Below are 25,600 nucleotides of genomic sequence, written 5' to 3' on the forward strand. Positions count from 1 at the left end.
TCGGAGCTGGCATCGTTAAGTTTGATGAGTTATAAGAACAGATGATGAGAACTTACAAATCTAACAAAACCTTGGAACAATTCTACCGAACAAGAGGCACGGCTGCACACGTGCTCTCCAATAATTGTTGATCTGGATTTAGCAGCCAATGAGCATTCTCCGTGCCCTATACCCGTGTTTTCTACGGCGCTTCTAAAGCAGCGGCGCTAACCTACGCAGCACGCTTCATTCTTATTAGCCGCCCGCTCTATAGTCCCACAGTGTGCGCTATAATATAAAGGGGGCTCTATCTGCTTTGAGTCAGGTGGTCAAGTCCTACCTACATCTTGAATTTTGAGGTAGACTCGGTAACAAGCAAAGACTGCTTTCAGCGGCCGGCTATCTGGCAACATGCTCTTATTAGATTTGCCGTTGGAGCTACTACACGAGATCCTTGGCTGGTCTATTCTGATCCGAGGCATTAAGCGTGGTCTTCGTTTACGGCTGGTGAACAGTAGGTCTGGCCTCACGCACTGCACGGTAACCGACTTACCGGTACTGCAGAGATGTTTGCCCGGGAAGTTCTAGTCACGCTTCCCCTCTTCAAGACTTTAGATCCCTACCCTCAGCCTTCGAAAGTCAGCGGAGACACGTCCATACTCCCTATAACTACGACTTACCTTGAGCGCCGTGTGCTGAATGAGCGTCAAGGTGGGTCCGCAGTCCTGCTTCGAATCCGTAGCGTTGCCGCCCAGCTGTGCCAGGAAAGTGTGGACGGATCAGACGAACAAGAATACATCAAGCAACTGTGCCCTCTCGTGATAGAGACGTGCAGAGTACATCTGGATGAGATCTGGTCAGTTGACCAAAATGTCTGCAAGAGGAAGGGAGCTATTTACAGCAATGACCTAGCTTCTGATGTGTACCTTGCTGCGTTGTACACAAATACTTGGCCAGTAGTTACGAGATGGGCCAGAAGTGGGAGAAGCCTCTTGCAACGCAGTTTGATTTTTGGTGACGCGCGCAATCATGCGGCCAGGTTTGGCAGCACCCAAGTCCTGGCAGCGATGATAGAATCGCGCCACGAGGATACTTTCCAGATGATGCGGTCTTACTTCCTGATGAGAACAGCTGAAGCCGGGCGTATGGAGATAGTACGTTTTGTGTTCAACTTCAAAGCTACGCAGCATCCATGGGCATTTGCTAGGAAAAGGTCGAGACCAATATACCCATTTTTCAATGAGCAGGGATTGGCAATGCTGAATACTCCAAGTAAAGAGGTCTTCGACTTCATTACTGAAAAACGAAGGATCCATTGTACCACAAGAACGTATGGTGTCAAAGAGAACACCAATTTCCTACTCCATTGTGCAAGAAAAGGATGGGCAGATATGGCCGCCCAATATCTCGCTCTTGGAGCACTTGTGGACGGTCCCGAATCCGGTTCAATTGATGAAAATCAACGCCCACTTCTTCTTGCATGTAAATACGGACACGAGGATGTTGTCAGAGTGCTACTGGCCAATGGCGCAAGCACCACTGCGCCAGCATTAGAAACAGCTGTCAAGCACGGGCAATTTACCATTGCCTACCTACTTCTTGATCAGGGTGCAGAGGTGGGAAGAGCTGTGGCTGAAGCAGTAGCGAAAGGATATCGCGTAATGGTTCATACTCTACTAGAGCGCCGGACAGATGCTAGAGCAGGGTTGCAGGGGTTGCTTGTGCGCGCTTTTGAGCTGGAGGACGAGGCATTGTTCCAGCTATTGGTGCAGCATTCTGGAGGGGTAGTAGAGGAAATAACTCGGTCAGAATGCGCGAGGGTGGCCAAGGAGAGGGGACTAGAGTCTATGAGCAAAACGTTATAGGTGATGACAGAGAAGGTTACTTGATTATTCCAACTCTTCGCAACGCTGCCGCCTGTTCAACATGCATGGGGTGACACCAACAGCTCTTAACGTCGCAAACACCACTCTAGGACGGAGCTCGCGTTGTTGGAAGCGGGTAGGTGCAAATCCACATCTTGGGTGCTCACTTGTCGATCGTCGGTCAGCGGCAATCGAGCTGGGCGCCGCCGTTCAAATGCCGACAGGCGGCAGGATGCAACGCGAAAGATGTCCCCGAACAGCCCCGACCAATCATATGGGGCCGCTTAGTTGAGCCATCCTACGTCATCAACTTTGGCGCTCAACCATCATTGCAATCAAAGCTCGCACTCACGAGCATGAGGGCGAAGGCCCAGCGTTGCAATGTGGGCAATGTAGTTCATGCAGCGACTGTCAAGACAAAGTCGTCTGCTGCCAACCACTCTTGTTGCAAGTGGTGGGTGCTTGGCGGAAAGCTTTTGTGCAAGAACGGCCCACGCGGAGCCTCCCCGAAGGCCGCGATAGCGACACGGCGGGTTGCCGAGTCGAGGCGTCATCTTCTTCCCCTCAATGCTGCTCCCCGAATACCCGGCCAGATCGACCTTGAGGCGTTCTTGATCGTTTGCAGGCCGTGGCGGCACTCTAGGAGTTCACACAAGCCTCAGCAGCTTCTCTGAACTCTGTGTTCCCAAGACCTAGCGCGGAGGCTGAATCTGGGGCCGCGTGGTTAGATCCCACGGGGAGCTTTTCCCCACAGTCACGAAAGCGCAGATCGCACGATGACATGATTCGTCGCGCAGAACCTGCCCGCGATTGAGGGCAGCATATAAAGGCATCGTCATTCCTTGCTACAGACCGCACGACATCTGCGCTTCCTATCGCAACGTCTTACGTTCAAGCTACTTGATCCTTGGGCTTCTTGGGGCATCATCCTTTGTCGCACGCCATTTGGCCTTCCATCAACATGGACCAAATTCACAAACTTAACGTAGTGCACCGATATGAGAAGCGAAGTCTTCTCATTGCGTAAGCTCTCTTTTCTTCACAAATTGGAACATGGCTAACAATGGGGCTAGGATCAACTGCATCGCCGGTCTTGCCATTCTCTTTTTCGGTTATGATCAAGGTACTTCAATCCTGTGACAAACATTGCGCGAAAGCTGACTTTGAACGAAGGTATGATGGGCGGTGTCAATACCGCGTACGACTACTACACCCTTATGGGCTTCGGTCACAAAGATGAGAACGGCGAACCTGTCGTCGACAACGCTCTGCTTCAAGGTGGCATTGTGTCCGTGTACTATCTCGGTACCCTGATAGGTTGCTTGGTCGGCGGATCAATTGGCGACCGCTATGGTCGTATCAAGACTATCTTCGTTGGAGCAGCCGTGGCCACTGTTGGCGCTTGTCTCCAGTGCTCAGCGATGAATCACGAATGGATGATTTGCGCACGCCTGGTCAATGGATGGGGAACCGGTATCCTGAACGCTATCATCCCTGTCTGGGCTACCGAAACGGCTGAGCATACATCTCGTGGTCAATTCATCGCCATCGAGTTCACGCTGAATATCTTTGGTGTTGTTATTGCGTACTGGCTGGAATACGCATGTTCGTTCTACGGCGACGGTACGTCGTCGTTCATCTGGCGCTTTCCGGTCGCGTTCCAAATTCCAATGCTCATGGGTCTCATGGCTGGCGTTCTATTCTTCCCAGAGGTATGTCTAACTGCGATGACAGCAGGAGGAAATGCTGATATGTTATAGTCTCCAAGATGGTTGGTCAAAGTTGGCCGTGAAGCGGAAGGTCGCTACATCCTGGGTCGCCTCCGTGGTGACTCAGGTGCGGATAAGAAGAAGGCCGAAGCTGAATTCCAGGACATCGTCGCATCCTGCGAGCTTGAGCGATCCAACTTTCGCAAGCAGAGTTATTTCCACATGCTTTTCGGTATTGGATCCGGCAAGATGCACACTGGAAGACGTGTACAGCTGGTAGTGTGGCTTCAAATCATGCAAGAGTGGGTCGGCATCGCTGGAGTCACCGTGTATGCGCCGACCATCTTTGGTATCGCTGGAATGAGTCCTGCAAAGCGACAATGGATTGCCGGCCTTAACAACATCTTCTATATGTTTGCCACGCTCATCTGCGTCTTCACGCTCGATCGCATCGGTCGTCGATGGACCTGTTATTGGGGTTCAGTCGGTCAGGGTATCGCTATGGCGCTTGCCGGAGGATTTTCATACCTTGGTCAGCAGGCGACGATCAATGGTGACGCTGGCAAAGCATCCGCCTACGGCAATGCGGCGGTGTCCATGGTCTTCATATTCACGTCCGTGTTTGGAGCGACCTGGTTGACTGTCCCATGGTTATACCCGGCGGAAATATTTCCGCTCGAAGTGCGAGCCAAGGGCAATGCGTGGGGAGTCGTCGGTTGGTCAATTGGTAACGGCTGGCTGACCCTGCTCTGTCCCATTATGTTCGAGGCAATTGGCGAGAAGACTTTGTACATCTTCGCCGCTTGCAACGCCATCACTATCCCCATGGTCTGGGCGCTATATCCCGAAACAAACCAGCGCACGCTGGAAGAGATCGATTTGCTGTTTGCTTCTGACAGCATATGGAATTGGGAGGCGGAGAAAAACTTCAAGAATCTCCGTAACCAGATTACCTATGAACACGGCAATGATTCGAAGGACGATATTGAGTCGGTATCGCAGAGGAAAGGGAGCGTTGTTCGGGGCATGAGTCTGCATGTTGAAGACAGTAAGTTGTGAATTGTTTCGAGCGTTGCTTTTCTCATGCATGATGCGCAGTACCTCTGTTGTCTTACTACGACCAATAGTAACGTGTCCCTATTATCTCAGCTACCAATGAGTGATTAGGCTGGCCACCTTCTCGACATTGCATCACCGGCGTTGTGCGGGAAACATTATGAAGGTCGCGTGTGTGTATTGAGGTGCCATCCCGGCTCCAAGGTCCATCCATCATGGTCAAGTGACCCGGAAAATCTCATATGTAAAAACGCACTGACGTGCAGCACTGAAACAGTGCAACATAACTCTCTTAATCCGGTAGCTGTATCTGGAAGGTTTCTGCCACTCTCTGGGAGAGTTTGTAGTTCAAGGATCAGAAAAGAGTTAATATTAGATTAAACTATAGAGAAAAGGCAAGTTAGGCCCCAAACGTAAGTGTTGCCTAGAGGTAGGCGTTATAGCGACGCGTTAGGCTTAACAGTCGACGAGATAGCCAAGCCCAATTCGCGAGCACGCTAAATGCTTCAGCACTTTTCTCTATAGCGTACTGCACCTTTTCTAGCGCCTAGGAGCCAATTCATGCTGTTAGGTATCGTTAGCGATATTATTTGCGGCTTATGACGTTCGTCTTGAAGATAGCTGTTAGCGCACGCCCCACCCGAGCACCGTGACGAGTGCGTATTGCGATACGCATAGTCAAATCATGCTAGACCCGTATTGTTCGAATCGCACTGCCAGGAAGTGGAACCTACAAACACGGTATTGCATACTAGACGTCGGAGAGCTTTGATCGCAACGCGACAGACGAGATAATGGTCGCCCTTGAGTGCAAAGGATAAGCATGAAACGCACCTGGGCCCATCCTCGTTATTGTACCTAGACACGTCGGGCTGATACAGTGTGCCAGCGCAGCATGCATCCAGCAGGTCAGAAGCTCTAGGAGAGTGGCGTAGCTGTTCTAGATTAGTCAAACTCAATGAATACCCGTGAGCTATCAGCAGTCTTGTGCTCACAAGGCCCTGGAGAGGTAGAGACATAAGATGGGCCCTCGCTCACAAATGCTGTTTCTGACAACCATACACGCGATACCAACGAAATTATCCACGCACGACATATTGCTTGCCAGCGAGGACATTCCAGCTGCGGCTTCCCTGAAGCCATGGGAAGCATAATGACCTTATTTAAAGCATTGCCAGTATTACCTCATATTCACGCAACACGGCATAGCTCTGGAGGAATCCTTTCGTCTTATGTCTTGCGCACGTTGACGATTAGGATGCACACTACCTAGGTAACACCTCCCCTAATCTCCGCGTTGCAAAACAAAGAAGACATTGATCAACCAGCTTGCATGGGTAGAGTGCTTAATACGACGACGCCCCTCTCTCTAGCCTCGTTTCTCGTAAAGCCAAACAAGGCCCATGCGTCGCAGCAGATATCGCCCAGTACACAGCAGCGCCAGCATTCAGCAGATGTATAGACCTTGTCTCATTCTGCGCACGCATACTCACAAACGTGCTGCTTGGCACCTGGTAGTTGTCATCGTCTTTCGAGTTTTATTTACTGGACAGCTTACGTGGCGTCTCGGCTCCACATTACGGAGATTTCCTGTGGCGACGCCGTCCCGATACCGTAACGCCATGGCGCTTTATGCTACGTTGTACATTTGTCTCCACCTGCAGGGATATTATCTAAATATAACACTTTCTCTGCCTTGAACCTTGAATTATCTCAAGTCATTGTTAACAGTGAATACGAGCACTCGCAATATAAATAAGGCTTGCGAGACTGCTGTTGGAGAAGCATAACTCGCTGTTAAACATTCTTATCTCTCAACTACAAACACATCAATCTTTTGCAACCTAATCAACATGCGCTTCACAACTGCCACCATCGCCACTATGGCCGCTGCTGCCACTGCCACAGTTATTCCTCGTTCCGACTTGGGTGCCTGGAACGTCACCATGACCACATATGGTGGTGCCGACAGGGCTCACGGCGAGACCGTTACTGGTGTCTATGCCAACGCCCAGCTGGCTGATAACATCCCGGTCACCTGCCGCTTCGACACCATGATCAACGGAGAGGTTGTTAATAAGAAGACCTGCAACCCTGAGTCCTTCAGCTACGAATTCGTGGGCGGCAATGGTACGTACAGTTCTTCGGGCAGGCAGGCGGGACGGCCAGGGTTATTGCTAACGATATACAGAGCTCACTTTGAGCCAGACTCTTACTCTCGATGAGACAGAGGTTACCGTGAAGGGTGTTTCAGACAAGTTCGAAATGGTCAGCGACGGCATCACTGGCAAGAGCTTTGCTGCCTCTAACATTCTTGTTACTGCTACTACTGGTGTAGCTTAAGTAGAACTAGACCCACTATCGGCGTAGATATTGCTCTATATTTCAATAGAGTGTAGTTTTTAATAATTTAGCTGAATAGCATTCAAGCTAAAATTATATATATACCTATTCCTAGAATACTAAGACTCTACTTGTTAGGCCTAGTCAACTAAGAGAGAAGGTATTACAAGTAGTAAGGTATATTACATAAAGAAAGGTAAATTAATTACTACTCTATATTACTGAAGTCTTAGTTACTTCTTATACTCTTCTAAGTAGGTCTAGTCTATACTTGGCTCATTTTGCTCTCGTCGAAGCCGGGCCCAACGCCGTGACAACCAAAGAGTGAACGAGGTTTTTGACGCCTTAGCCTCGGTAGAGCTCCTGGGCGAAGGTCTGGTCGTCGATTATTCGACCACCCCACAAGTTCATTTGGACAATCGATAGCTCATCAACCCAGCTGGTCATCAGTTATCTGGCTCGAGTGGCGTGGACGTGGGAACTTGGATGCGCGCTTCGACGGCAGCTCACGATCTACTTCGACGCTGGTGCGGACAAAAATCTCACGGCTTTAATCGGCCTATCCATACTATTGGCGGACGACAGTACCCCATGCGCGGAATCATGCAGGAGAGTGCCGAAAAATTGGTCACCACTACAACCCTACAGCTTTCAAAGGCGATCCAATCAGACTTGTAGACTATGTCCAGTGCTTTCGAGCGACTTCCGAGAGTGCAGCGACCAGACAACACAGCGCTAAAGTGTACGATCTGAGTAACGTGTAACTGTAATGTGAATCTCCACTGACGCTGGTAATATTTGATGAGGGAAAGCGTGCAATTGGTGTGGGATTTATCTCTGGTCGTACGTGAACTCATACGAAATGCGCTTTCAATATGGAGACGTTTCGCATAAGGACGCTGACCTGGCATCATCAATTTCAAGTTGCTGGTGCGTTGACGCGGGCGCAAGGTGGTATACAACGACCAATGACGTCACTCATCCGGGTAGTCACCAGTTCCGGCTTCACTCCCAGCATTTCCTGCCCACAAGCCATGCGAGCAGCTATTCGCCTTCGTATTCATGTAATGCAATACATGACGTTACGTCTACCTCACACTCGTTGAACAGCGCCAAACGATGTATCGCGGACATTGGCAATAACTTAGTGTTAGGCACCCAGGCAGCTGCCTGCCATGCCTCGTTTAATGCAGGTCCCGCATATGTACCAACTCTCGCCTGCCTTGCGCTAAGGCCGACCATAAAAGTCCGTCGATAGCATCTCAGCCTCTTAGTACTAAATCAGACACCTTTTGAGAGTCATGGCCTCTCTCGTCAGCCTTTCCGCCGAGCTGAAGCTCAGTATCATCGAACAGCTCGAGCTACAGTCGGGTTCATTCATCCCTGCTCCCTCTCTCGATCTTCTGAGCCTGAGCCGGGTTTGCAAGGTGTTTCGAGCCATAACACTACCATACCTTCTCAAAGAGGTTGTCTTATTGAACGATGAGAAAAGTGGCTCTTCGGTGTCCATCATCCTCGACAGCCCATATGCAGAGCATGTGCGGAGTCTACATTTCATTGGCGTCATACCATTCACACCAGACCCCTCGTTAAATTTGGACCAGCCTCCAAGGAGTCCACAGACAGAAGACCTGCCCGAGTCCGTGCAACACGCACTCTCCAATCTTGCGAAGTTTCCAAATCTGGAGTGTGTGATCGTCGAATTTCGCTGCAGCAGAGCCAAGGAAAAGGAGGAAGAAATATACAGCCAAACTTACGACATCTTTGAGGAGCTGGAGGAACCCCAGATGACCCTTGGAATAGAGGAGGCCGATGCGTTCCGGTCATTGACCAAGCGTACATACGATGCGATCGCCCAAAACCCTCCGTACACTATCAAGAGCCTCGAACTACGCAATGTTGTAGCAAAGAGATGCTCTGCTTGGGAGACTTCTGCGTTTCGTGCGCTGCTGGAAGGTCTCTCTGCATTCAAGATTTCATTGCGAGGGGGCGACAACGGAGCAGGTTGGCGAATTAACAAGGTCGCTGCGTACCTCTCTTTTGTCGGGAGCTTAGATACAATTTTCCTCGGATTCGCGAACAATCTCAAGCATCTCAGCATCTCTGCGACTACCGACGGCCCGCCTGGTCTAGCAGAGGGAATGAACAACGTCGAGCTTCCATTGAAGGAAGACATACTCAAGAACCTAGAGATTCTAGAACTAGAGCATGTCTTCATCAGCAAAGATCTCGCTGCTTTCATTGTAGCGCATGGCAGCTCGCTCAACACCATCCGACTGAAACACTGCTACTCCGGCGAAGACGAAAACAACTGTGCAGAAGAAGCCTCGGTTTCTTGGGGCGAATTCTTCACAATCATTGCCTCAGCGGAACCAAATAGCCTGCGAGTATTTGATATTGCTCCGACGGATCTTGAAACAGCTGAACTGCCTGAAGAAGGCGCCTATGATCTTCATTGTGCTTTGCCTGCGAGGGAGCTGCTTGAAAAAATCCCTGGAAGGCGAATGTTTGATTATAAAACTGTCGATGACAAATACGGCATGCTTTTTACCTCTGATGAGGCATTCGGTCTTTTTGAGGATGGTACAGATCATGCAGGGTGGGAGCGGCTGTGTGCAATGCTCGCGCAGAACACTGGGACTGAGGTCTGATCGTGTTGAGGTATACGAAGCGTTGATTCTAGACGCACCGAATGTTCAATCGTTGAAACAGTGCTTTGTATTATGGCTCGCTGGCTCCATCAATTCTGAAGCTGTCTCAACGTATGATACCTTTGTAAGCGCAGCACTATCTTTCTACTCCATGTCGAAGTCGAAGTCCTCGAGCCAAATAACTTCTAGTAGAATTCTCACAAGTGGTCTACAACAGATTTATGAAGGACTTGAGTTCGGTGCACCACTAGCCAGCTTGAAACCGCCAGGCTGGAGAAGCTGGAAGACTTGTGCTGGATCGTACTTCTTGGAGATACTGATCAAGCGCTGTTGATTTGCGGAGCCATAGCTTGCAATCGGGTCCTGATACTGAGAGCCATAATTCATATACAGGAAGTCATTGTCAACGCCTCGTCTTTTCGCTTCGGCCTTGACGATGCTGATGACGTCGGAGATCACTTTCTGGAATTTGGACTCATCGTCCTTATTCTTCCACGCCGCGTTGAAGTTCAAAACGAAGTAAGGACCATTTTCTGGCTCGAGACCTAAAGCATTGCCGCCATTTTTCTGCATTGCGTTGAGTGCGCCCTCGGTGATGGGCTGAACTGCCATGACGAGCAAGATCTTCTCGACATCGGCAATTGTCGCTTCCTGCGTGAAGAATGTAGCGATAGTAAAATCGAGCAGATCTCTGTCCATCTTCAGGCTAGCGACCCCCCACATTTGATATTCACCATTCGCTGGTGCTCCTTCATTGAGAAGATTAGCCATCCCAGACATCGGTCGCAGTCCGCTGGTGTCACTGATAGCATTTATGTTGTTCCATTGATCGAATACTGAGGCGTTCCCAGTTGGTTTGGCATAGTGTAAGAGTGCAAACGCAATCTTACCAATACCGGGGGCATTGGCAAACGTCTGTAGAAATTTAGCAACGGAAAGAGAACCCAGGGCTGGCGCTGACATACGACAATCTCCGCAGCATCTTCATCTCTTCGAGATCCTTCCATCGTAAAGTCGTATATTGCGTCCACAACGGCAGGAAAGGTGCTTTCAGGATGAATACGTTGCGCACCCCACATCAGGCCGAGAGGGAAGGCGTCCAACTTGAAGTTAGTAACGACTCCAAAGTTGTTTCCTCCTCCTCTCAGTGCCCAATATAAGTCAGGGTAAGATTCTAGTGTGACATCGAGAACGGCTCCTGATGCAGTAACAAGCTCAAAGCTTGCCACGTTGTCGCAAGCCCATCCGCGCTTGGTGGCGAAGTGTGAGATGCCACCACCCAAGACAAGACCCGGCACACCGACTGGTGCCATCTGACTGTTTGTCAGTGTCGAGATCTCTTCTGCGAGATCACGGACTTACGCGTCCACCTGCGACGCTAAGGCCGTCTTTTTCCACGGCGGTGTATACGTCTACCCATCGCAGACCGGGACCAATATCTACGGTCTGTTTATCGGCAGCGACGTTGGCTTGCTTGAAATTCTCCATGGACACAGTGATCCCGTCAGCAATGCTCGAAGCGCCAGCCCATGCTGAGTGGCCGCCTCCTTTCACTGCAAACGGGCATTGGTACAGTCGCGAGATAAGGATGAAGACGGATACGTCTGAGGTTTTGGTTGGCTTGAAGACACAGAAAGGATCGAGTGCGCCTTGCTGAGCAGACCAATACTCTCCAGTGAAGGATTCGTATGCTGATGACCCCTCGGACAAAGTGCTGTCACCGCCGAAGAGGATCTTCAAGGAAGCGCACTGCCCTGGTAGTTAGTTCCGGGAATTATAGACGAGACGTAGAAGGACTGCATACGGCAAATGAGCATGACAAAGATGACGAACGTCTCTTGGGAGCCGATGTTTCGTTTGCTGGCTTAGGCAGTGTTGCAACGGGAACACCTAGGTCTTCAAGAGCTGCTGTGACGTTGAAGTCCTGCGGCTCGAAGCTGTTTCCTCCCGCTTGGGCGGTCGCACGCACTGCAAGGATGGCCAACGAGAGAATGTCGGCAATTCTCATCTTGGATCTGAACTATGGCGATGTGTGTTCGTGTCCAGGATTCTACCGACGGCAGACACCACTTTTTGAACACTGCGCACAGTAGATCAAGCATGATCGGAGCTTTGGCTCGAATTAGATTACATTTGAATCATCCCCGCTCGCTTACTGTTTGGAGAGAGAACACGGCAACGATATGCATCAGAGTTACTACTCTGGGCCTAGGTAGGCATCGGCTCGGTTCGTTTCCGAAGCTACCACCAATCAATGTGAGCAAGAGGTTAACGTGGCGACACAGCGTGTAGTTCAAATCACATCTCTCAGACATTAGAGAGAAGATCTCTGAATAGTTCGCGCCCTGCAGAAGCTTTTTCGCAGGCAGACAAGCACGCACCTGGCCCTGGTCCTGCAGGAAGGCTGATCGGGAACTCTTTTGTCTCAGGATTATGTCGCATGGCGCTACTGTGTCTTTCAGGGGACGCAAGTCGAGGTTGTCGACTCTCTGATTTGCTCGTTTGAATCGCTATCGACTTGCAACTGAGGTACTGGCTGCCCTGCGTTTTCCAGTCGGAGGTAAGCCAGTTGTGCCACAGATCTCGCCTGGAGCATCGTACGATTCCAGCGACCGTTGCAGATCAGCCCACTCGATCAAAACTATGCCATATCCGCGTCGCATGCGCCCTACTCTTTTGTCGACAGAAGGTCCTCGTTTCTAACAATTGTAAATCAGCTGTGCATGTGACGATGACAGCAAGAACTTGATGTAATGAGAGGATCCGCAGGGCAGCAATCGAAGGGGCAGTACAATCTGGTGGCACGGTCCCCCCTGGTAAGATGTAAGCCGCTCCTCGAGCACTTCGAGTCCTGTCCAAAGTGCAGTTCTATCTACAAACGTACTGTCTCTCTCGTGCGGCATTGCAAACAACACTCGCGTTTCCAGCTCTTTCCTTCTCCCTCGTTCTGTCCCTCGCCAGCACGATGAGCTCCAAAAATGCCAGTGGGGATGCGACAAAGCAGCCAGCAATCGTTCCGTCTTGTTTATTGCAAGAGTTGCTGTTCGACATCATGTGCTGTGCCCCCCAGCCTTGGCGAGTAGCATATGTCGTCAATTCGGCATCCTGGTTGTGGCATATGACTCCCGTGGCTACGTAAAGCGGTCGGCGAACGGTATGAAGATGGGGAGTCTGGAGAGTGCATGTCGCAGGACCAGCAGGTCGGGGCACAAGAGGTCAATGCTGTGGACCGACAGACAAGACAGTCAGTAAGGACTCGCAGCCGCTAACTTAATCACAGTCAATGCAACTAGAGATCCGGATTGTGCACCGAGTACGAGACCTAGCACTGCATCGAGCACCGAATTGCCAAGGTAGTTATGGAGAACATGCAGTTGGCTATGTAGTCAATTCAATCATTTACTGATAGCGCATTACCAGAATGGGAACAGGTCTGCTCCATCGTTCGGCGAAATTGCCGATGACGTCATGGTTTGCATTTAAGTACCTCGGCTGTCAACCGAGCCACTCTACGATTTTGCGCCAGGAAAAATAGCTGCGCTTCATCGCAGCATCTTTCCTCCGATGCGGGGAAAACATTCGCTAGGTGCGGGCCGTTGACGCCATTCTGGTTAGTCGGTTCGTTCCCCAGACATGACTCTCATACCGGCCATCACCTTCCTTATCTGCCTGACCCAAGAAGGGCTTGGTATCGTTTGCGGGTTTTTCCCAGGCCAGGTACGATCAAGATCCTGGAATTCGAAGTCAGTTTCCAGAGAAGTGACTTTCCCCGGTGCCCGGCATGGCACGCTGGCAGGGATAGAATAATGGGTCTGAATCGACAGTCTGTATAAAATGCGGTCGTCAGCCTTCGCGCAATGTTCCAAGCAACATCGACCGGTCAACAATGTCGCTTTCGCTCCTTCTCACAGCTGCCTTGGTGGCACCGTCCTTGGCAAAGACCGTTCGATCTCCGACACCGCCGATGGGATGGAACTCGTACAACAGCTACTCGTGTTCTCCCTCTGAAGAGAAGATCAAGCATAGCACCGACGGGTTGATCGCATTAGGCCTTGACAAGCTTGGCTACAACTTCATCACTGTGGATTGTGGATGGCCGTCAAGAGATCGAAGCCCGGAAGGCAAGCTGCAATGGAATGAAACATTGTTCCCCTCAGGCGGCAAGGCTCTGGGTGACTACATCCACGGCCTCGGCTTGGACTTTGGACTGTACTCGGGTGCTGGTTACCTACAATGCGGCAGCACGGATCTACCTGCGAGTCTGGGGTACGAGCAGCTCGATGCTGAGAGCTTTGCCGAATGGGGCGGTGACAGTCTGAAGTGAGACCGAGAATGCGAAGATCAATTCTGTGCTTGCATGCTGACGCTACACTAGATACGACAACTGCTACTCTACTTCAAACACCACGATGGTCGACTCTTCGTCGGCTGAGTCGCAGTCGCCAGCACGCTTCCAGCACATGGCAGCAGAACTAGAGGCAGTGGATCGTGACATCCAGTACTTCGTCTGCCAATGGGGCATTGGCGTAGATACCGGCGCATGGGCCTCAAAGATTGGCAATACCTGGCGCATTAGTAACGACATCTACAACGCCTGGCGCAGTATCTGGCGCATCACCAACCAGATCGTGCCTTACTACCGCCACACAACGGTCGGTGCATTCGCAGACATGGACATGTTGATCGTCGGGCTCAATACTCTATCCGAAGAAGAGGAGCGCTTCCACTTCGGCATGTGGGCCATCAACAAGTCACCTCTCATTATCGGAGCGGCAGTTGATGCAGAGAAGCTTAACAAGCACTCTCTGGATATCATGTCCAACAAGGAAGTCATCGCAATCAACCAGGATGTTCTCGCCAAGCAAGCGCAGCTGGTTCGTCGCTACACCGAGGAAGAGTACGACATCTGGCTAGGTGAGCTTTCCGGCTCCCGCCAAATTCTCGGAGTCGCAAACTGGAAGAACGAGTCTCAGACTGTCGAAGTGGACCTCGCATCTCTCGGCGTCGGCTCTGCGCAAGTTCGCAATGTATGGGCAGCGAAGGACCTGGGGCTCATCGAGGGTGCTCAGAAACTTGATCTCGCTGGCCACGAACTCCGTCTCTGGGTGATCTCAAATGCAACCGCAGCAGCGCCGCTGAAGTCTTCTGGATACCACAGTGCTTCTGATGCCACTCTCGCCGGCTCGGCCAAGGTCGTCCCTTGCTCCTCTGGGGCCTGTCTTCCAACAGGATCGAAGGTTGGCGACATTGCGCTCGGCTCCAGCGCCACTTTCACTAAGGTTGCAGCTTCGTCCTCTGGAAAGAAGACTATCGCTGTTGACTTCGTGAACTACGACTACGCTTTCACAACGGCTTGGGACTACGGCGACAATGCCAGGAATGCGACAATTGCGGTCAATAGTGGCGCTGCGAAGCGATGGGCGTTCCCGCTCTCTGGTGGCAACTGGGAAGAGAGTGGGCGCTTGACTGTGGAGGCTGATGGGTTTGTTGAGGGTGGTAATAATACTGTTGTGTTTGGTGGTTTTGGCAGTGCGACAAGCTGGGCACCAGACGTCGTCGGCCTCGAGATTCTGGAGTAAATACATAGTGAGTCTCCGTACTCGCAACTCTATCAAATGTTGCCCCGTTACTATTACACTTACACAATTCCTCGTTGTTTGGATATGCCATTATCTTCTGAACAGCATTGTGTGACGCACGTCATGCTCCCACATTGCGCGATTTCACCAACTACGTTCACACTGTTCACATTTCGAGCACCCCACAATTCAGCTCAGAGATACGTAGGGTAGAGTCTATCATGTCTCCATGGCTCTGCTGATTGGACGCGCCATCAATTCGAAAGCAGATGCTCTCAAAGGCAACGCTGGTCTTCACTTCACCTTCAGTACCACGCCACTTTGACAGGGTTCCATCAAGGCTGGATCACCGGTTTATACAATACAATAGGAAAGCTGATAAGAAGCGCGCTTTTGACTGGCTCTTCGCGGTCGCACGGTCCCCGGCAGTCCCTGTTTGGACGATACTTTCACCTCTGTCCACGCTCGAGACTGACCAGTCTTCATCGTGAAGTTCTTCACTATTGTCCAGACTGATAACGAGTGAGCACAATAGCTCAATAGCTCTAAATCGGATTAGCAGCGCCGGCGCACACTGCCAGCCATCCTTTTTAATCTTGCTTACACCTCGCTGTGCCCACGTCTCAGCTTGCCACCAACACCTCTCCACCCACTTTTGTCACACACACATTTTTGTCTCTCAAAGTTCTTTTTGAGTACGCTCAGTCTTGTCTCTTGCCCACTTTGTTGCACCGCTTCTTGTATAGCATCGCAACGTCACCACAATGTCTTTCAACCGTCACCGCACCATCGCTCCGAAGAGCAGCATGAACGCGCACGCGAACATGCTTAGCACCCCGCGCGCCGACAGCTCTCCCGTCTCTCCGGCTCAAGCCATGAGCGAGAGTCAGTCGCCTCCATCGCACCGAGCTGAATCGCCCGCTACGAGTGCTCCCTCGGCGTCTTGCAAGAGTGCTGCTGTCATCAGCCAGCTCGCTCAGCCATCTTCCCCGCATGGTGAGCCAGATCCCTCGCACAGGATGATAAATCACTAACGGGTCGCAGTAGACTCAAAGTCAGACAAAGTCGCTGAGACTGCCTCACCTTCGCCATCCCGTTCACCGCGTCTCAGGCTGTATTTGAAGCCTCGCGGCCCTCGCCAGACATCCTCATCACCTCATGTCCGCACATCCTCGCATTTAGAGACTCAGGCATCTCAGACCAGTCTCACCTCATCATCGTCCAGCTCGTCCCGCTCACGTCTCGAGTTCACTCTGAAGTCACACCAAGCAGACCACGCAGCCGTGGCAGCAGATATCCCCACGTCCTCGCAGACCGAAGCTCAGGCATCTCAGAACAGTATCAACTCATCTGCTTCCAGCTCCAACAGCTCTGGCCTCAAGATCCGCCTCCGCTGCATCCAGTCTGCGCTGCGAGGCTCACCCACCCCACCTCCCAGCCCTTCACCACAGCCAAGTGCTTCTTCGCGCAAGCGTACATCTGTCGAAGCATCTCTCGACGACCACCAAGATATCGATGACACTGACTCTGAGATCGAAATCCTACCTCCCTCAAGGAGATCTCTCAAGACCACCACCAAGAAGCTCATGCCCACCTCACACCGGGCCAAGAAGCTTAGACCTACCCACGAAGACACTGACAGCGACGCCGACGACGAGGACGACGTCATGTTCGACGCTGCCGCCATCAGCTCCTCCACCACTGCTGGCGCTTCCACCACTGCTGGCCCTTCCACCTCGGCTGCCGTTGCCTCCTCATCCACCCTCGCACCCCCGTTCGTCCTCTCGACCAACGTGATGAAGCGCTCCGAGCGCATTCTCGACCCCAAGAACCCCGATCACGCGCGCCTCATCGCCGCCGCCACCAAAGCCGGCCCCGAGTACTACGACAGCGACGCCGACGACCTGCCAGGCAAGGTCAAGGAGACGTCGAAGCCAGAGCTCTTCCGCAACGTGAAGTGGGGCGCGCTGGCCACGGACTACTCCGACCCGGCCGCGTTCCCCACGGAGCCAGAGTTGTACGTCCCACGCCCCCCTCCCCGCCTCTCTCACCTGCACCTTCACTCCCCACTCCCTCCACGCCTCCTCTCCCCCACCTCCCCCAAGCAGCCTGCTAACACACGCGCAGCACGCAGTTCGTCCCGGGCCGCTACGAGCTGCTCCCCACCGGCGTTGCCGCCGACCAGAAAGCCAAGCTCCTGCTGCGGCTGACCGACGCCACGGGCCGCGCCCGGATCTTCACGAACCCGCCGCCGCGCTCGTGGACGTGCCAGGCGGCGCTCACGGCGCTGAACAAGCGCACCGTGCAGCAGATCCGCCGCAACACAGCGGTGCGGTTCCGTGACGTCGTGCAGCCGTATGTGCGCGAGGAGCGCGAGTGGATCCTGGCGCATCTGGAGGGCGGCAGGCCGGTGGGCGGGTGGAAGGTGTTTGTGGCGGGCTTCAATGCCGCCTTCGAGGGGAAGGTGTTGGCGGGTGGTGGGGGGGTGAGGCAGGGGAGGAGCCACTCGAGCTTGACGAAGGAGGTGGAGCGGTTCGGGGGGGTGTATGCGGGAGGGGAGGTGCCGGGAGGGAAGGGGAAGGGGAAGGAGAAGAGGGTGTAGGGGGGAGGTAGTTGGGGGGGTGGGGAGGAGATTGGGGGGCGTTATGGGGGGGTGTAGGCAGCTGGACTGCCGTACAGATCTTGCTGCGCAACAGTGCGCACCGTCGTAGGATACACAAATGGATTTCACTGGAAAAGAATCACTGCTATGCACACTACACCTAGTCCACCACACATGTGCTCAATCATGAGACAAGCTGGCATATGATGACTGACTACACAAAGAAGTACGAAGTGATCAAGATATTGTATTAGAGTGAGCGCCAAATGGCCAGCAGTATGCCGTTGCATGGTACTGTTATAGACAAACGTGTGTGCACAGTCAAAGACGCCTTCACAAGAACATTGTACTTTGAAAAGCGCAGTAGAGGCGGGACTATGCCCTGCTCATCGTACACTTCCGTAGGCTTGCCGTTTCCGCGGGTGCATTTCATGTCCCGAAGATCTGCCGGGAAAGTTTCCGTACCCTTGCCGCAATTCTACAATGTCGAGTTTGCCTCAACTGATAACATTTCGAAGCGTGATGACGGAGAAAGCTTAGATAAGAACGGCCGAGCCAATCGGCCACAGTTTCGAGACGACATGAGACACGGTCGCAAAAGCCAACCGTGTCTTGGCATACGGACGGTGGAAATGGGCATCCCAAGCGAGAACGTGATCTGCCGCATCGTAACCGTTGATGTGAAGAGCGAGTTGTGACTGTAGCCAGTGAAAAAGGCTTATAGGTCCAGTTGTCGTTCTAGAGTTCGACAAAACACCACTCACAGCGCCTCCCAGTCCAAGAAGGCAAAGTTGTCCAACGCGGGCCCGTTGAGGCCGTAAAGTATATCGTCCGCAACATTCGGATCTGCTGCAGCCTGTTGGGCTTGCTTTTGAAGACCTTCATGGTGGGCATCTTGCATGGGAACATCGACCGGTCCGTCAGCGTCTGCCCCCGAGACCTCACCATTGGTCTGTGCTGGGACGGCTGTAGCCACCTCAGTCGAATCGCGTGTGTCCGCAGCTGGCTGCGATTTCTGGGCGCTGACGTGCACTCGGGTGAACTTCTCAAGAATGCCATCGACATCGGGTGTTTGAAGGCTCTCTTGTTGTTCGATGTCGGCGCTCTTGTAAGATGCGGTCTTGTCCAGATTGGGGACCTCCAATCCCATCCTTTTGAGGAGGTCCTGGATGACTGCGTTCGCACGCCGTACTGCCCGGTTTGCTTGCTGGTTGTCATGAAGCACGCACAAGCATGCCACAAGATTGTTATGGGCGTGAGAGTCGGCGCTCGAGTTGGCAGCGATACGCGCATGTATCGTCGCTGCCACATAAGCAGCATAGGATATCAAGTAGGGAGCTCCTCGCACGCCAAAGGCTTTGTCGTACGCACGCATAAGGTCCACTATATCGTTCGCAGCCGTTGCACATGTCTTGAGGGAGCCGACCGATATAGTGCGAGGGATGTTGAGAAGATGGGCGTCAGTCACAAATGGCCGGTGGAGGAGGACCAACAGAACATTGTACAGCGCACTATCTGAAGTCAGTAGAAGGCAGGAAGCGAGGTTTGGAAAACTTACTGCAGCTTCATGACATGAGGCGGAGGGGTAAAGGATGTCTTTGTGGGGGTGAAGGTAAGGTGATCTGGCAGGTTGTCTCGCCAGGATACCAGGGTCTGATGGATGCTGTGCAGCTTGGTAGTGAGGTCGGCATTGGGCCTACTCTCGGTGTAGATGTTGCCGATGATATCGCTGAGGATGATCGAGAGCAGACAGAGCTGTTTGAAGGTGGACACGCTGAAGGATGGAGAGCCTGGATAGCTGTCGATGTTGTAGGCGAAGGGCGACCAATGCTCGAGCTCCTCGTACGTATCAAGGAACTTGAGGGGTACAAGGGCGTCGGACTCTCTGATGCTTACAGGCCGACCTTGATAAAGACTCTGGATTTTGTCGATGACTAGACGGTTAGTTAGTCCCTGGGCTCTGATGCAGGTTACGGGAGCTGCTTACCAAAAGCAGACCAAAAGACGCGTCGTCGAACCTCGCAGTCTTGGTCAGAATGGCTGCTGGTGCTCGCAATATCGGACGTATCCACGTGCAGGCCCAGATCAACAATCATGCGGAATGCGATGCCTGCATATGTCCAGGCTGCACTGCGTTCATCACCGAGGGCAAACAGCGAGTTGGTCATGACCAGCAGGGCCTGGATGGTGGTGATCTCACTCTTATCCAAGGCATCTCCTAGGAGCTGACGGAAACGGTTGCGGAACTGCCATCCAGCAGTTCGAACGTCGGTGGCAACGCTACGGACCTCTTCGTGACGAGGCGAGAATTTGGATGCGCCAAAGTAGATCGCGTTCAGAAGAAGCTTTGAGAAATACGGACCTGCGCAGGCCATATCTCTCATAAAAGCTGGTCGGTAGGTGACGAGGAACGAGTGATGCTGGCGGTTCCAGTGTAGGTTCAGCAGATGCATGCCAAGGTCAGGATCGAGGCCATCGAAGTCTAGGGTACCTCGCTGGAGGTTAAAGCCTTCGAGCTGGCGCTGACGAGTGGCTTCAGCAACAAGGCCATTTTCGATCCACTGCTCTGGCATCTTGGAGCGTGCCTCAACAGCAGAACGGTCATGGTGGGCGTGCTCGTCGAACAAGGTGCTCATGCGGGCACGGTAGCTCGAGAAGCCATTCTCGGTGCCGAGGCGAGGAGCACTGAGCGAGTGATCAGCAATGCCATGATGGCGCAGGTGCTCCGAGCCAACAGGGGTGAATGCAGAAGCCGAGTTGGGGGTGAATGAGGAAACCACGTGACCAGAAGACTTGGGCGGGCGGACACGGGCCGGCCTGGGGACGTGTTGGGCATCCTCATAGCTGCAGACTCTAGTGTACGTCTTGCAGGCTGCGCACGAGGGCCTTTCGGCGCTGCACTTGATCTGCGAGACTCAGCGACAGCAAATGTTGTGGTGGACGCGACAAACCTTGCGGCGGCGGCAGAAGGCGCAGGCCGCGGAAACGCGTTTGCGCACTCTGTTGTCCGCGGCGGAGACGGAAGGCGTGGGGCTGCTGGTCATGATGAAAGGCAGTCGCAGTCGAGCAACTGCAAAACGCGACGGATCGCAGACACGAGCACGGATACGGGTTTGTTGATCGGACGACGGATGCGCGCTGGGAATTGTCGAGGAGAAGGGCTGCCAGCGTGCGGACACGGGACGAGGCTATGGCAGCACGGAACAGCCGTACGTGGGCCGATGGGCGTCTGTTGACGGCCGGCCCAGTCTGCCTCAGCGCCGCAACGCCCCCGCAACGCGCCATCAACGCCGGCCACCAGCCTCAGCGACTGCAGCACCAATCTGCACGTTCAGCGCCGTGGAGGCTTGCAGTGCCTGACCCCCTCTCCTCACACCGCAGCCATGCGCGCAACTGCAGCCCTCACTGACCTGGCGACGCCGGCCCTGGCCCGCCCCGTGCCACCTGCAGGCAAGCCGTGTCGCTAGCACCGAAGAAGCGCCGCTACAATCACGTGCGAGTTTTCATCCGCCAAGAGCGGCACGCGGCTGCATGGCGGAGCTGTGTACGAATGCGAATCAGAGCGCGGCTGCCTCCCTCGTTTGATGTCATGGCCGCAGTCGCGCTGAGTCCAGGCAGCCCGTGTCAAAGCCGGCGTGCGCCTCCTGTCCCTCCAGCCCGACAAGCACGGCGTCCGGTCGCCGTCGTGGGGCCGGCATGCTGACCGGCGCGGTCTCGAGCGCCGAGCGCAGCCGCCGTCACACCAACCGTGCGCATCTAGACGGCCCTCATCGCCGACGCAGCGAGCCCCGAGCGGCTCTCCTATCGCGGCCTCGACACGGCCCGGGCCAGCTTCACCGCTTTGCATCGCGCGCTGGTGTCGACAAGCATGAAGCCCTTGGCGCCGTTCCTGCAGTCAGCAGTCCTTTGTCTTGTGCGCAGCGATGGTTGCGTGCAGTTGTTGTATGTACCCAGGTTCCCACGTCGCAGGACAAACGGCGGATCAAGGATGTGAGCTGAGTACTTCACCACGCAACGCCAAGGAAGGACATGTCCAAAAAATCCATAGACTGTTTTTGCCTACAACCCAGGTAGTATTTAGCTGAACCTTCGCTTTAAGCATCATTATGATTGTAAGTTTCATGTTCAAGCTGTTCAGCTTGGAGGTCGCTCATTCGCCGTCTTGCTTGAAAAGCGACAGCTAGGTAGTAGCAGAACTACATTGTAGACGCCAAGCCTCTCTTCTCTGTGACACCAGATTTCATCATCACATTCGTCGTCCATCGCAGTCTGCAGGACAGGCGAACGTCGAGCTGAGGCTGCATTGACCTGCAACACCTTCTAAATGGATGTGGCTGCTTCTTCCTCCTACCTGCCTTATCTGGCCTCTTCCCCTCCTGCCTTGTCGCTATCCAGTTCCTGAATTTGCTCAGATTCCTCCGCCTTTCTCGTCACCCCACCACTACTTTCACCAGTACTCACAACAGGCGAGGGAGAGTGTAATACGTTCGTTGAAGGTTCCGTGACGTAAGCGAAGTCTGGTGAGCCTGTATCCACATCTATGACTATCATTTCATCGTCGTGATACCATTCACTCCCAGTGCTTATAACAGACGGGGGAGGAGGTACGTTTGTCGGATCCGCGACGTAAGCGAAATCTGGTGAGTCTGTGTTTACGCCTGGTATTGTTTCAGGGTTGTCGAGATCGCGGTCTGGTTCTCGATTCGAGTCACTGAAGACCTCGCGAATGTATGGAACAAATGAGTTCATGTCTACCCTAGGATGGAGGGTATTGGACTGTTCACAAATACGGACAAGCCGGATAAGCCTGTACTTTGCTATTTCGGCAAGCTCGGCAAGCTCGCTGTTGTCGAGATTACTCTCGAAGTTTAGTCGGCTACGTAGCAGGCTGATCGAAGCTTCCTCGGTCAAGATCTCGACTTCTACTATTTGCGAGCTCTGTACTAGATCAAAGGCGACATTGAAACTCTGAGTGGTAAGCAAGACCTTTCCGCCGCGATCTCCAGACAGGAGTAGCAGGAGAAGGTCATCGTAGCTTCCTCCTTGAGAGACTATTGAGGGCGTTCCCATGAAAAGGATATTGTGGTTTAACCCATCAACGACTAGAATCCATGGGGTATGGGTATCTAGTACCCGGAGTAGCATTTCAGCGTCGATGAGTTCATTTTTGTCGTCGTAGCCCGGGAGATTAACTCCCTTCATCATGGCTCTGAAACTCTTGCGTTGTCGGTTTTGATCTCCGGCGCTTATCCAAAAGATGTGTGACTGTGGCCACCGTGCGGCTTCGCGGTAGCAGTACTCCCGAGCGAGTTCGGTTTTACTACACGTGATCAATGTCATACATCGCAGCATGCACAGGATAAACTTACCCTACGTCGGCCATCCCAACAAGTGCTACTCGCGACTGGAGTTCGAACAATCTCTCAATCGCCACCAATTTTTCGTCATCTACAAGGTCCGGATTCGGACGGGGAAACATGTCGCTCAACAGCCGAGGAAATGGCGGGTGAAGGGTCAAGTCATGGGCGTTTATGACTGGTGCCCCATCCTCTACTAGGTGTCGTGCGAACGTCTTCCGGTACTTTGTCTTGAGACGAGTAGTCCGGAACCCTTTCGCAAATTTTCCACTTGCCGTTCTCTTTCATAATGACTTTTTCCTCTATAAGATATTGCTCAAGAGCCGTATCGGTCTTCCAGCTCGTGGGGTCCAGTGCGCGAGTACTAACTCGGAGATGGTGCCAAAGGCCATCCACGTGCTCCTCCCAGCTTAAAGGCCCAACAAACTCTTCATCGCATAGTGGGCAGCTTGATGAATGTGGAGCTCGGCGACCTTGTATGGAACAGCGCATAACATGGTTCTGGATATCATTCTTGAGAGATTCAGGATCGCTAGGGCCAGTCAAGTGAGTACTACGAATATGCTCTGTGAAGTGATCGATCTCGTGAAATCGAGAAGGGGCCAAAGCATCACACATATCACAAAGCCAGTAGCTCTCGTAAAAATGTCCGGATTTCGCGTGTCTCGTCCAGCTTCTCTTCGAGGAGAAGGAGTCTGCGCAGTTGTATTGCGCGAGGGGGCAGGGATAACTTCGGAGTCCTGCTCGATGCCGATAGTCAAGGGCACTGAAGCTCGTGGAGTTCGAGCTGAAACTGCCTATACTGACTGATCTTGCGCGCTCTAGGCGCTTCCCAAAGTTTGTTGTTGATGATATCGTTGGCGCCCTGCCAGCAGCTCTTGCGCTCGCCACTGACCCTTCGCTCAGGTCATCTCGTGCTAGAGCACCCCTCGGGATTGCAAATAGGGCCAGATTTTGCATATGGGTTCCCACATGATTTCTGAATTGCATTGGTGTTACACTGATTGCAGTGCTGAGTAGCTCGGGGTTGAGCTTTCCAAGATCAGCTTGCCATTCGTCACAGAACGGACATTCGGAAGCAGCGATGGCGACCACTGTATGTGTACCACTTTCCACTACAGTGTCTATTTGATCATTCTCCTGGTCGTGAAGATGATACTGTCCGAGGTGTTGCCGAAGGACGTCTGGATCCTTGAAATTTCGTTGTTGGCAAAGGAGACAAGACCACGTCCTTCGATGATGACTCAGCTCATGATCGAACCAGCTCTGGCGATGCGGAAACAGCTTGAGATCGCAGTTCTTGAAGGTACATACGTATGGGCGAAGATCGGCCAGAACATGCTTACGCCATGTAGATTCTTTGCGAAAGCTCTGTATTGTCCAGCAGAGTGGACACTCAAACGTTTCATTTCCATTCAGAACATCTGCAAGGGTAGGAAGATGGAATTGCTCGTTCCTGTCCTCGTCTTCTAGCGATATTGCAAACGAGGTTTGCGATTGAGAGTCTTCAAGATCTTCATCAGGCACGGTAGAGCTGGGGAGAAGCAACGTGGAAGCATTCGTGGGCGTCAGTGTGCTTGGATGTCCCAAGGTCCTCGTCACACCAGCCTCGGACCGCATGGGAAAGTTGAGTTGTTTCGGGGCAAGACTAGAAGGCTGTATGGGAATACTGCTGATCCCACTCTCTTCAAGACCATGACCAAGCTTTTGTCTATGCTCGCGGGCGTATTGCAAGTACCGCCGCCGCTGTGTGATGGCTCTACCCAGACGCAACTTGAGCCATGCGTACGGGGCTTGGTCGAGCTTAGGAAACTTTTGCGAGACATGAGCAACATCAAAAGTCTCATCGAAAGGGTTGGGTCCGCTGAGGGCCCTAGAAAATCGATCGCGTGGAGTGTATTTGCGTATAAGTATAGACAGGCGAAAAAGACCAGTGATGGTATCCTTAGCGGTTCCAAATGACTCTTCGGCTTCGCTCGAGGAGACTGCAATGCTTTCGTGTGGATCATCCGTATAAAATTTTCGTACATCGGAGCCATCAAAGTCTTCATAGTCTTCTTGCTCATCCTCATCATCGCTATCAATAGGCCGATTTGGTCGTTCACCTAACGCGATGCTGCATACTGTCGAAGATGGTCAGTCGTGTATCAAAGAATCCGAAAAGAACATCACACCAGTATTGAGGCAATCATTCAAATCCTTGAGGTGCTCTTGAATTTGAATTGCAACGTTCGGCGACTCGCGTAGGCGATAGTCTAGTGATGCAGTTGAGGGTAATCGGTGAAATGCACCAATGTTGCCGGCCCACAGGCGGAATCTGGTCGACTGGTCTTCAGCCTCATGCTTCGTGAGAGCTGATCGGCCTTCGCATTCTGCATCGTTGAGAAGTGAACACAAACGCTCGAACGAATGGGCAGCTTCGATTGAGGAAGCCGCTAATGAGATTTGCATGACGTCAT

At 52.7% G+C, this 25,600-nt stretch overlaps 9 protein-coding genes across 9 annotated transcripts; 6 read left to right on the forward strand and 3 right to left on the reverse strand.

The window, feature by feature from the left end:
• Positions 1–171: 171 nt before the first annotated feature.
• C7974DRAFT_357014 (uncharacterized protein) lies at positions 172–1,844 on the forward strand (the record flags this gene model as incomplete). Its single annotated transcript, XM_046139611.1, has 2 exons — positions 172–493; positions 544–1,844. The coding sequence occupies exons 1-2, from the start codon at positions 391–393 to the stop codon at positions 1,842–1,844; spliced, it is 1,404 nt and encodes a 467-aa protein (XP_045997692.1). The 5' UTR covers positions 172–390.
• Positions 1,845–2,805: 961 nt separating this feature from the next.
• C7974DRAFT_310434 (sugar transporter STL1) lies at positions 2,806–4,612 on the forward strand (the record flags this gene model as incomplete). Its single annotated transcript, XM_046138270.1, has 4 exons — positions 2,806–2,867; positions 2,918–2,967; positions 3,018–3,556; positions 3,605–4,612. 4 exons carry the CDS (start codon positions 2,806–2,808, stop codon positions 4,610–4,612), a joined length of 1,659 nt encoding a protein of 552 aa, XP_045997693.1.
• A 1,692-nt stretch (positions 4,613–6,304) lies between these two features.
• Positions 6,305–7,078, forward strand: C7974DRAFT_471207 (uncharacterized protein). Its single transcript, XM_046146495.1, has 2 exons — positions 6,305–6,739; positions 6,801–7,078. The coding sequence occupies exons 1-2, from the start codon at positions 6,463–6,465 to the stop codon at positions 6,950–6,952; spliced, it is 429 nt and encodes a 142-aa protein (XP_045997694.1). The 5' UTR covers positions 6,305–6,462; the 3' UTR covers positions 6,953–7,078.
• A 907-nt stretch (positions 7,079–7,985) lies between these two features.
• Positions 7,986–9,225, forward strand: C7974DRAFT_333760 (uncharacterized protein; the record flags this gene model as incomplete). Its single annotated transcript, XM_046139144.1, has 2 exons — positions 7,986–8,370; positions 8,626–9,225. Coding segments are annotated over exons 1-2 (717 nt in total), but the record flags the coding sequence as incomplete, so codon positions are not given.
• Positions 9,226–9,712: 487 nt separating this feature from the next.
• On the reverse strand, positions 9,713–11,983 carry C7974DRAFT_162249 (FAD binding domain-containing protein). Its single transcript, XM_046135974.1, has 4 exons — positions 11,408–11,983; positions 10,966–11,352; positions 10,569–10,916; positions 9,713–10,518 (listed from the first exon to the last, which is right to left on the reverse strand). Exons 1-4 carry the CDS (start codon positions 11,609–11,611, stop codon positions 9,823–9,825), a joined length of 1,635 nt encoding a protein of 544 aa, XP_045997696.1. The 5' UTR covers positions 11,612–11,983; the 3' UTR covers positions 9,713–9,822.
• A 1,142-nt stretch (positions 11,984–13,125) lies between these two features.
• On the forward strand, positions 13,126–15,482 carry C7974DRAFT_333767 (glycoside hydrolase superfamily). Its single transcript, XM_046139145.1, has 2 exons — positions 13,126–13,923; positions 13,979–15,482. The coding sequence occupies exons 1-2, from the start codon at positions 13,490–13,492 to the stop codon at positions 15,180–15,182; spliced, it is 1,638 nt and encodes a 545-aa protein (XP_045997697.1). The 5' UTR covers positions 13,126–13,489; the 3' UTR covers positions 15,183–15,482.
• A 1,028-nt stretch (positions 15,483–16,510) lies between these two features.
• On the forward strand, positions 16,511–17,784 carry C7974DRAFT_310542 (uncharacterized protein; the record flags this gene model as incomplete). The annotated part of the gene is made up of 2 exons (XM_046138277.1): positions 16,511–17,199; positions 17,310–17,784. Coding segments are annotated over 2 exons (1,164 nt in total), but the record flags the coding sequence as incomplete, so codon positions are not given.
• A 729-nt stretch (positions 17,785–18,513) lies between these two features.
• On the reverse strand, positions 18,514–21,008 carry C7974DRAFT_162268 (fungal-specific transcription factor). The gene is made up of 4 exons (XM_046135975.1): positions 20,736–21,008; positions 19,772–20,690; positions 19,343–19,718; positions 18,514–19,295 (listed from the first exon to the last, which is right to left on the reverse strand). Exons 1-4 carry the CDS (start codon positions 20,826–20,828, stop codon positions 18,545–18,547), a joined length of 2,139 nt encoding a protein of 712 aa, XP_045997699.1. The 5' UTR covers positions 20,829–21,008; the 3' UTR covers positions 18,514–18,544.
• Positions 21,009–22,140: 1,132 nt separating this feature from the next.
• Positions 22,141–25,592, reverse strand: C7974DRAFT_375086 (uncharacterized protein; the record flags this gene model as incomplete). Its single annotated transcript, XM_046140187.1, has 4 exons — positions 22,141–23,104; positions 23,154–23,371; positions 23,511–25,264; positions 25,316–25,592. 4 exons carry the CDS (start codon positions 25,590–25,592, stop codon positions 22,141–22,143), a joined length of 3,213 nt encoding a protein of 1,070 aa, XP_045997700.1.
• Between the last annotated feature and the right edge of the window lie 8 nt (positions 25,593–25,600).

Source organism: Boeremia exigua (genome assembly GCF_020726555.1).
Source record: "Boeremia exigua strain MPI-SDFR-AT-0100 chromosome Unknown C7974scaffold_5, whole genome shotgun sequence".
Lineage (NCBI taxonomy): Eukaryota > Fungi > Ascomycota > Dothideomycetes > Pleosporales > Didymellaceae > Boeremia > Boeremia exigua.

Coding starts and splice junctions, on each gene's coding strand:
- C7974DRAFT_471207 (XM_046146495.1), top strand. CDS start 6,463: ATGCGCTTCACAACTGCCACCATCGCCACTATGGCCGCTGCTGCCACT. Junction 6,740..6,800: donor CGAATTCGTGGGCGGCAATG/GTACGTACAGTT, acceptor AACGATATACAG/AGCTCACTTTGAGCCAGACT.
- C7974DRAFT_162249 (XM_046135974.1), bottom strand. CDS start 11,611: ATGAGAATTGCCGACATTCTCTCGTTGGCCATCCTTGCAGTGCGTGCG. Junction 11,353..11,407: donor CTTTGTCATGCTCATTTGCC/GTATGCAGTCCT, acceptor CTACCAGGGCAG/TGCGCTTCCTTGAAGATCCT. Junction 10,917..10,965: donor TTAGCGTCGCAGGTGGACGC/GTAAGTCCGTGA, acceptor ACAAACAGTCAG/ATGGCACCAGTCGGTGTGCC.
- C7974DRAFT_333767 (XM_046139145.1), top strand. CDS start 13,490: ATGTCGCTTTCGCTCCTTCTCACAGCTGCCTTGGTGGCACCGTCCTTG. Junction 13,924..13,978: donor TGGGGCGGTGACAGTCTGAA/GTGAGACCGAGA, acceptor ACGCTACACTAG/ATACGACAACTGCTACTCTA.
- C7974DRAFT_162268 (XM_046135975.1), bottom strand. CDS start 20,828: ATGACCAGCAGCCCCACGCCTTCCGTCTCCGCCGCGGACAACAGAGTG. Junction 19,719..19,771: donor CGTCTTTTGGTCTGCTTTTG/GTAAGCAGCTCC, acceptor CTAACCGTCTAG/TCATCGACAAAATCCAGAGT. Junction 19,296..19,342: donor CCTCATGTCATGAAGCTGCA/GTAAGTTTTCCA, acceptor GACTTCAGATAG/TGCGCTGTACAATGTTCTGT.